Here is an 11,108-nt window from a genome sequence, read left to right on the forward strand (position 1 = left end):
TTCCACGACAGGTCAGATTAGATTGCTTTGCCAAGCGGATTACTGGGTTTGGTGAGATCGGCACCAGGTGCTGCTCCACACAGTCAGTAGCACCAACAGCGTGGTCAGGAGTCCAACTTGGGTGGCTGGGCTTTAGTCGATGTTCAGATCACCTTAAGAGTACACCGCAAAAAGACAAAGATCCCTCGGTCTGGCCTTTAACAGAATGTCGGGGCAAGTGTTGTTCGCGAGCACCGGCGAAGGCCATGAAAAGCACGCGAAGGGGCGGTGTGGCCAGAACCACGCCCGGCCGCCTTTGTCTCCCAAAGTGGCGATGTTTACACACCGCACCGGGTACTTATTTGAGGCTGAGTCGACCTAGGGGAGAGCCCGGGACCGGCTCAGATAATTATCACCGCACACCGCACGCACGCGCGCGCGCGCGTACACACACAAAGATAAAGATCCCCCATATAGCCTTAACAGACTGTAGGGGCAAGTGCTGCTTAGCGAGCACCTATGAAGGCCGGAACGGCACACGAGGGGGTGGGTGACCAGCACCACGCCCGGCCGCCTTTGTCTCCCTAGTGGCGATGTTTACACACCGCACCGGGTACTTATTTGAGGCTGAGTCGACCTAGGGGAGGGCCCGGGACCGGTTCAGATAATCGTCACTGGTGTTGGCCGTGAGCGGGAATCGAACCCGTGTCACCGGGTTCATAGCGCAACGCGCTAACCACTACACCTACCGCTCCCCACGCGTACACACGCACACAGCACGCGCGCGCGCGCGTCCGAACACGTATTAACACGCGCTCTGAATTTACAATGCAAATACGGAATGCACGCTGCGTGGATGGGGACCGTGCTCCGTCTCCATGAAAGAAGCTGCGCTGGAATTCCACAGCCGGGCGTCTTGGGCTTAGACGAGCATTGCTCGTCACCCAGTGGAGCGAGGGGGGCCTCGTAGTGAACGTGCGGTACTCAAATAGGACCCCCTCCCCCTCCCGGTGTGAAGCCGATCCATTGTGTGAGTTGGAAACGAGTGCTCACGTCACACCTGGGTCGACTTAGCATCATTTGATGCTGAGGACCGGTTCAAATAATTATCGTCAATGGTGTTGGCTGTGAGCGGGAATCGAACGTGGCTCACTGGGTGTGCGTCATGCAGTGCGTTAACCACTGTGCCACCGTTCCCCACTTGCCCGCTCAAGGCTTTAGACGTGCACACACACGGCTGGTGGACAGGCAGGCAGATAAACAGGTCAAAGTATTTGTTTTTGCTTACACACGTGGCACCTCTCCAGCACACATCTTCCACCCAAAGCGCCACCATTACATAAACGTTTTTTTTATTGGACCAGGTAAGGCCCACTGAGATATATAAAGCTCTTTTTCAGAAGAGACCTGGCCTATCATCACGTGGAAATGTATATCAGCCAAATACAAAAAAAACAGGCGTGACGTTGATCCTAAATGTGGAGAGAGAATACCAAAAGAACGTAGGACCCTGGAGAAAAATCCACGCGACCACGGGAAGAGAGAGACGCAAACTCCAAATATGCAGCAGCAGGCATCAGCGTCGGGCAGAAACCCACGACCTCCTGTACACCGGGCGAGGTAGTTAACATCTCGCCAACGTGGCACGGGAAAAGCAGCAATCGCAAGCTTGAAAAGGTCGAATGAGATGAATGATCAGGAGCATGGGGGCCGTTGAGAGAGGTATGAGGCGTGGGGGGGGGGGGGTGCAGTTGATCTCTTGGCCTCAGGACCGACTGGGCCTCTGAGAGGGGGCCTCTCAGGAGAGCCCCCCACGAAACAACAATATTTTTCGGCGCACTAAGGGTCAAAGATAATGTACATGTTGTTGCTAATCCCTCACATTAACATAGCCACTTCCATGCCCTCTAATCTCTCACATTAACATCATGCTAATCCCTCACATTAACATAGCTACTTCCATGCCCTCTAATCTCTCACATTAACATCATGCTAATCCCTCACATTAACATAGCTACTTCCATGCCCTCTAATCTCTCACATTAACATCATGCTAATCCCTCACATTAACATAGCTACTTCCATGCCCTCTAATCTCTCACATTAACATCATGCTAATCCCTCACATTAACATAGCCACTTCCATGCCCTCTAATCTCTCACATTACCATCATGCTAATCCCTCACATTAACATAGCTACTTCCATGCCCTCTAATCTCTCACATTAACATCATGCTAATCCCTCACATTAGCATAGCTACTTCCATGCCCTCTAATCTCTCACATTAACATCATGCTAATCCCTCACATTAGCATAGCTACTTCCATGCCCTCTAATCTCTCACATTAACATCATGCTAATCCCTCACATTAGCATAGCTACTTCCATGCCCTCTAATCTCTCACATTAACATCATGCTAATCCCTCACATTAGCATAGCCACTTCCGTGCCCTCCTAGCTTACAGTTACATGCGAATTTCTCACATCAACATCACTAGCCCCGGCCACTTCTTTATCAGCCTTGAGCAACACCCTCAGCAGCAGACCTGTGCTTTCCCACCTGATGCTGGACGCTTGTGTTGCGCCCTGAAACGTCGTGATTTATTTTATTTTCTACCTACGTGACTTTACCGAAAGAACCAAAGAGTATGGATTCCTGCAGTCACGAAAGCTTCAAATCAAGATGTTGTACGAATTTGCATAATACTACATGTCACGTGCTCACTCCATTGCAAGCTTAGTTCGGTGGTTGCAGCGTCAGAATATTCTATGAATCACAATCACTCACTGCCACCATCTGGATAAGGATTTTGTTCCACCATTACCTCAAGGCTGTAAACAAAACATGAGCACCAATGCCTCAATGGCTCAGTTGAGCAGGAATTGATCCCCCCCCCCTCACCGCAATTTATATTAATTAAATATAATAATGATTTCAACTCGTATCACACAGTCGCACAATATTCACCAGTCTCTCGAACGCAGAGTCCGATTCGGAGGCGCGAGGAGGAACCGCAGACGGGTGGGAAGGCCGTAGCAGCCAGCCAGCCCGTCGCTGAGCCGGAGCCGACAATTGCCCAAGCTCTGCAATCCTCTATTCATGAAGATGCTTTCAGCCACGAAATGAGTGCTTAAACACGTGTGCGGAAACAGGGAGCAGCCGGAGAAAGCCCACGCAATGCGAGGGGGCAACACTCGATCCCACACAGAAATATGATATTAGTCCACACTTTTCTTATTTTCCCATAGACGCAATGTTACGGTCTTGGTGAGGACAATATGTACAGTCAAACTGTGTTGTTAAAATAATAACTAAGGGGGGGGGTGGGGGAAACACTGAATATAGACGCAGCTTATTCCATCACCTATTTAGTTTATTGAAGTCAGAATTCGTACCTGCTGCCGTGTCTGTGCACAAGTAGCTCTGCGTGTGATGCGTCTCTCGAAATATTTTGGTCAAAGACGAATAACAAAAAAGGCACGTTGCTCTTCTTCTCCCGCCCTCCTTTGAAACGGCGTCTGCCTACCTCCTTCGGCGAGCCCTGCTGCTGTGAGTCTGGACATAGCAGCAGCCCACCCACCCCCCAGCCGCACTCTCTGAAAATTCGTTGCCCTCCCTCGCCCGTGGCCAGGTGGACGCTCCTCCGTCGCTTCTTTGTCGGTGGCACGCGCGGCGATGAATGATAATTAATGATCGTCACGCGTCTTCTTCTTAAGATGCGTGACGATCACAAGACAACTTAATCTAAGTTGTCTTGTGGTTGTTGTTGTTGTTGTTTGACTTGCATCCCACTGGGATTTTTGCACACAGCGTTGGTGTACGGTTTTTTTTCTGCAAAATTTTTGCTGTCTTTTCTTGGATTTTCTGTTTGCACTTAGTCACATATTCACTTTAAGATGTTTCTTGTTCAGGTTTTTGTTTTTTGTTTGTTGCGGTTGCACCCGATTCAAGAGCCGAATGGCTCACAGGGCTATACCTAATACATGAACTTGAACTTAAAGCCCCACCCCCCCGCGGAAGCCGAGCGCGGTCACGTCGAGCCAAGGACGCGAAACGTCGTTGCGACGAGTGGCGGTGGTTTCTATCGGACGTTACTGACCGATGTGGCGACATCGACTCGCTCCGCTTGAGAACACGTGGCCATCGCCAGCGGTGGCTGTCTGTCATTGAAGCCCAGCAATAATACTACTGCTACTACTAATACTAATGATGAGTAAGATAAACACAAACATTGTTTAGTTGTATTTGTATATTGTTTAAATTATTTGTGTACGTTCCATATACGTTGCACTGGTGCCGTGTTTTTCGTATCGTTGTTGTCGTTGTGACCTTCTGACCCGCCCCTTCTGGATGTCTGTCAAAGAGCAGCTCTTCGGGTTAATCCAGGAAATATATAAACATTCTGATTCCGACTCTGAATGACTATTATAGTGACAACTCCTTTAGTAGCGGCTTCCATAACATCCCAAAGCGCTCTACATCAATGCCAATGGGCTGCTTGTGGTGTGGGTAAGAAGTGGCTGAGTTTAAAGAGGAGATGCCTTCTGAAAGAGAAGTGACTTGAACGTAGCCAACCCCAAGCGGACAATCCTAGCGGTGCCAGCTCAGTGGCTCAGACATGTATGGTACGTGTGTGTGTTAAACTTCTTTCGCACCGTACGTAGCCAACCGTGCTATACGGAGGTGACAACAATCTAAACACACAAAAAAGCAGTTTATCAAGAAATGCGTTTTCACATGGCCATTGTGAGCCACCTCACACACATTCGCCTAATGGCTATGCCTCCCATATTTCTTGACGGTATATATAAATATATATTCACTTCTAAAAACCAATTATCTCTGGCTGTCGCCTGATGATGCTCGATGTCATTACCGGCGAAACGTCATCCTCGAATTGTAAATGTTGTGGGTTTACTCTCCAAAACAACGATGTGCTGAACTAGTAACAAATTGGCACGTTCTGTTTACGTGACAAACCTTACTAACTGGCTGTGTCGGGTGGTGGCAGGTCTAACGACACATTTATATTTACGCGATCTCACCAAAAATAACCTCTATTATGGATAATTTTATTAATTTGCAAAATTTGAAAATGTACAACTGCAATCACCCTCTCTCACTGCCTTCCGCTCTTCCCTTACAACCCACTTCACTCTCTCTTGCCTCTCACCCTTCCTGCTCTCTCCTCGTTGTCTTCCCCACTCAGCTCTCACGCCGCCTTCCCTGTCCCCAACTCCCCATGGTCACCCACCATCAATCCACTCACCTCATTTCCATCTTCGTTTACTCCACGTATCGCCACCACCACCTCGTTTTACACAAATCCCACCCACTCGTCTCATCTCGCCAACCATCCTTGTACCATACTTAGTTCTTCACTCTACAGCGCCTTGCTTGAGGCACGTGAAGGTTAAGGCGCTGTATAAATGCACGATAAGATAGCTTACTCAATTGGGATCTGCGTCGACTGTAGTCATCAATCGTCGCGCTCTTCGGACTGCTATAATAGACGTGGCAGCACCCTCCTGAAAGGAGGTCATGAGACTCGTCGAGGGCTATTCCCGAGTAAACGAGCGGAGACTAATAGCAACTCTGGGCCTGTCTGACGCCTTCGGTAAATGCCCGCCCGTGATAGACGCTCCCATCCACGTGTGTGTAAGCAGGAGGAGGGGGTGGGATCGTCAAACAAAATAACAAAAAGAGACGTTTTTTCCGAATTCAGTATAGAATTTAAAAAAAACGACTCAATATTTAAAGAGCCGCAATGCAACGTGATAGAGACCTGCCGCATGCCGATCAGAAGCCGCAGGTTGCAGACCCCCTGCGCTACGCAACACGACTGTGATAGGCAGGTAGGGAGGTCTGCATGCCTGCTGCATACGCGGTGCATAGCGGCGCGTCTCGCGTGAGTGTGATGGCATCTGTAGCGGGTCAACGGAATTGGGGCAGCCGAGGGGGTTTGGCTTTGGAGGGAATTGACAAAGGCACCGGTGCAGTGTTTGCGTGTGTGTGATTTGGCGCACGGCTACGCGCGCGCGCGTGTGTGTGCTAAATCTGTCTAAGCACGTTATGCAGTTATGCGAAAGTATTTTTTTTAAGAGACTGATAATTATATCACTGGAAAATATAGTCATAACAGCAGCAGCAGCAGCAAAGATCCCCCATATAGCCTGCACAGACAGTTGGGGAAAGTGCTTTCAGCAAGCACCTATGAAGGTCGGTACGGCACACGAGCGGGTGGTTGGCTAACACCACGCCCGGCCGCCTTTGTCTCCCCAGTGGCGATGTTTACACACCACACCAGGTACTCATTTGAGGCTGAGTCGACCTAGGGGAGGCCCAGGGCTGAATCAGATAGTCGTCACTTGTGTTGGCCAGAGCGGGAATCGAACTCGGGTCGCTAGCCGCTGCACTACCGATCCTCACCTCCATCCACTACCAGCATCAAAGACAAAGCTTCCCCGGATAGCCTCAACAGACTTGTGTGGCAAGTGCTGTAAGCGAGCACCTACCAACCCTTTCACCATCACCTGCACTGCCATCCCATAGCAACTACCACCACTATGACCACAATCACTATTGGCATCAATACTTCACTACCACCATCGTGACTAAAACGGCCATCATCGGTACCGAGGATTGTACTACCACAAAAATCACCATGACCACTGCTACCACTTTGACAGCATCATCATCGCGACCACCACTGCGACCATCACCAGCAACATCACGATCACCATTACCAATTTATCCAGCCATATCAACAGCATCATCACCAACGCTCCTTTCAACGGGAACAGTTTAACATCACCATTAACACCATCACCAGCAGCATCACCATTAACACCGTCACCTTATAACCATCACCACCACTGCTGCTACCACCATTACACACTACATACACACACACTACATACACACACACTACATACACACCCCACACAGCATACACACACACTACATACACACACACTACATACACACACACTACATACACACACACTACACACACACTACATGCACACACACTACATACACACATTACATATACACCCCCACACACACTACATACGCACACACTACATACACACACACTACATACACACACACTACATACACACACACTACATACACACATTACATATACACCCCCACACACACTACATACACACACACTACATACACACACACACACTACATACACACACTACATACACACACTACATACACACACACACACTACATACACACACTACATACACACATTACATATACACCCCCACACACACTACATACGCACAACCTACATACACACCCCCACACAGCATACACACACACTATATACACACATACACACACTACATACACACACTACACTACATACACACATACTACATACACACACACACTACATACACACATACTACATACACACACACACTACATACACACACACACTACATACACACATTACATACCCCCACACACACTACATACACACATTACATACACACATTACATGCACCCCCCACACACACTACATACACACACTACATACACACACCACATACACCCCACACACTACATACACACTACATACACACATTACATACACACCACACGCTACACACACCACATACACACCTCACACACTACGCACACACCCCACACACACACACCACACACACCACACAAACACACCCCACAAAGAACACCACATACACAGACCTCACACACACACCTCATATACACACAGCATACACACAGCATACACACACACCCCACATACACACCATACACACACACCCCAGATACACCACACCCCAAACACACACACACCATAAATATACACACACGCCACACACACATCTGGCATATACACACCATACACACATACACCCCACACACACACTTCATATATACACACACACACACATACCACACTAACCCCCTACACAAACACACACCATACATACACACGCAAACCCCATACACACCACACACACCCCACACACACACACCATACATACATACACACACACATCTCACACACACCACACACCCAACACACACCACACACACACCCCACACACACACCACAAACACACCACACACACCACACACACCACACACACACCACACACACCACACACACACCACACACACACCAAACACACCCCACACACCACACACCACACACACCCCACACAACACACACACACCACAACACACACCACGCCACACACAACACACACACCACACACACACCACACACACCACACACACACCACGCACACACACACACACACCACACACACACACCACACACCAAACACACACACCACACCACACACACACCACGCACACATCAACCAAACACACACACCACACACACCACACCACGCACACACCACACACACACACCACACACACACACCACACACACAAACCACACAACACACACACCACACACACACACCACACACTCCACACACACACCACACACACCACACACACACCAAACACACCCCACACACACCACACACACCACACACACCACACCACGCACACCACACACACACCACCACACACACACACCACGTTAGTCGCGCTCCACCGCTCTGCAGTCAGTGACGAGCGCTTACAAAATGCGCACTGCACCTCCCCGACCATCCACCACCCTCACGCTCCCTCCATCTCCCTGTCTATGTCCGAACGGCTGTCTCACCTCGTGTCTCACCTCGTGTCTCACCTTGTCTGTTCCTCCCTCCCCCTGTCTCTATGTGTGTCTGCCTCTCCTTGCGTCTGTGTCTCTCCCTGTGCCTGTGTCTGTATATTCTTGTGTGTGTCTCTCCCTGTGTGTCTCTTCTGTGTGTGTGTGTCTCTCCCTGTGTCTGTGTGTCTCCCTGTGTGTGTATCTCCCTGTGTGTGTCTCTCCCTGTGTGTGTGTGTGTCTCTCCCTGTGTGTGTCTCTCCCTGTGTGTGTGTGTCTCTCCCTGTGTGTGTCTCTCCCTGTGTCTGTGTGTGTCTCTCCCTGTGTGTCTCCCTGTTTGTGTCTCTCCCTGTGTGTGTGTCTCTCTCCCTGTGTGTGTCTCTCCCTGTGTCTGTGTGTGTCTCCCTGTGTGTGTATCTCCCTGTGTCTGTCTCTCCCTGTGTGTCTCTCCCTGTGTGTGTATCTCCCTGTGTGTGTCTCTCCCTGTGTCTGTGTGTGTCTCTCCCTGTGTGTCTCTCCCTGTGTGTGTCTCTCCCAGTCTCTACATCACCCCCAGTCTGTCCCTGCGTGTCTCTTCCCCGTGCGTGCCTCTCGGCATGCACCTCACTCCAAATCTCTCCCAGCGTCTCTCTCCCAGCGTCTCTCCCTGAATGCGTCTCTCGCCCCCCCCCCCCCCCCGTCTCTCTTTATCTCCCCGTCCCCGGCGCGTCTCCCCCCCCCCCCCCCCGCACCTTTGCAGGATGGCAGAGAGGCCGCAGACCAAACCGCAGGTGAGTCCGGGCAGGGCGCACGAGGAGGAGGGGAACCCCTCCAGCGCGGTGACCCCGAGCAGCGCCGCGGCTCCCACCAGCAGAGCGGAGGCGCTCGCTACCGCCGCGCACTGAACAGACATGCCGCGCCTCGCCACCAGCACGCGGGCATCATCCTCCTCCTCTCCTCCTCCTCCTCCGCCCTCTCTCTCTTTCCTCCCTCCCTCTCTCCCTCTCACTCTCTCCCCCCCGAGCAGAGCCCTCTCGCTCGCTCGCTCTCCTCCCTCTCGCGCTCTGAGAGCGTCTCCCACCGCCTTGCTCCCAGAGATCTTCCTCTCCCGAGCTCTCTCTCTCTCTTCGCTCTCCCTGCTCCCCACTGCGCTCTCTCACCCGCTCTGAGATCTTGCCAAGCTACACGCGAGCTCTCTCAGATCTCTCCTCCCTCTCCCTGAGATCCTTCCCGAGATCTCGCTCTCCCTCATCCATCTTCCTCTCCCCGTGCTATCTCAGCTACCCCCCCCCACCCCTTCTCTCGCTCTGAGATTTCCTCCCTCTCCCCAATCTCCCTCTTTTCCAAGCTCTCTCGCTCCCTTAGCTCTCTCCTAGATCAATTCCTTTGCCTGAGCTCTCTTCTTCCTCTCCATCCCAGATGTATTCCCTCTCTCCAAACGTCTTTTTCTTTTGCTCTCCCCCCTTCTCTTCCTCTCTCTCTCTTTTCTTTTTTAAACTACGGCAAGTGCTGCATCTGCACCCATCATGTCTCCACGCAGAGCTCTCCGTGTCTTCTGCCACCGAGCACACGGCCCTCCTCCAGGGCCCACTGCTCCATGAAGGCCGCCACGGCGTGGGTTGTTTATTTTTACGATCAGTGGAAACAACAAGATGCTCGGTGTAGTCGGCACTTTGCGTCGTTCATCATTTCGTATTTTTTTTTTACTTTGCTTGATGTAATCCCCCCCCCCCTCTCGCTCACTCTCTCGCTCTCTCTCTTGTTCTGCACGCAGCCCTTCTCGCAGTCCTACGGCCTCCGACGGGTAGCTCACATCTGCACGCAGAGCTCCCCGTCATCTGTCACCGAGCACACGGCCTCCTCCATCGCCCACTGCTCCTTGAAGGCCGGCACGGCGTGGGTCAGCTCGTTCCCCGGGAGCTGATTCTCCACGAGCGCTCTCCCTCTCCTCCCCAAGCTCTCCACTCTACCTCTCTCCTCTTTCCTCTCCTCCCTCTCTCTCAATTATTTATCCCCTGATTCTCATCGAGATCTCCCCCCTCTCTCTCTCCCCTCGCTCTCCTCTCTCCCTTCACTCTCGCCGTCTCTCTCCCTTCGCTTTCCTCTCTCCTCTCGCTCTCCCTGTCTCTTTTTTTACGATCAGAGGAAACAAGAAGATGCTCGGTGTAGTCGGCACTTTGCTTCGTTCATCATTTCGTATTTATTTGTCTTTGCTTTATGTAAACCCCCACCTCTCACACACTCTCTACCTCACTCTCTCGCTCTCTCTCTCTCGCTCTCTCTTGTTCTGCACGCAGCCCTTCTCGCAGTCCTACGGCCTCCGACGGGTAGCTCATATCTCCATGCAGAGCTATCCGTGTCTTCTGCCACTGAGCACACGGCCTCCTCCAGCGCCCACTGCTCCTTGAAGGCCGGCACGGCGTGGGTCAG

At 51.3% G+C, this 11,108-nt stretch overlaps 1 protein-coding gene across 2 annotated transcripts in view; it reads right to left on the bottom strand.

Annotated features, from left to right (window-relative positions):
* AMMECR1 (AMMECR nuclear protein 1) overlaps positions 1 to 9,888 on the bottom strand; it is a 63,343-nt gene extending 53,455 nt beyond the window's left edge. Inside the window, exon 1 of one of the 2 annotated variants that reach the window (XM_061570441.1) lies at positions 9,431 to 9,888. In XM_061570441.1, the coding sequence (XP_061426425.1) occupies positions 9,431 to 9,591 (161 nt within the window). In that variant the 5' untranslated portion in view covers positions 9,592 to 9,888. The remainder of the gene's footprint in view (positions 1 to 9,430) is intronic. The other variant, XM_061570439.1, reaches the window with a different exon arrangement.
* Positions 9,889 to 11,108: the final 1,220 nt, after the last annotated feature.

Source organism: Lethenteron reissneri, chromosome 45 (assembly GCF_015708825.2).
Source record: "Lethenteron reissneri isolate LAM-NWPU_2019-01 chromosome 45, ASM1570882v1, whole genome shotgun sequence".
Lineage (NCBI taxonomy): Eukaryota > Metazoa > Chordata > Hyperoartia > Petromyzontiformes > Petromyzontidae > Lethenteron > Lethenteron reissneri.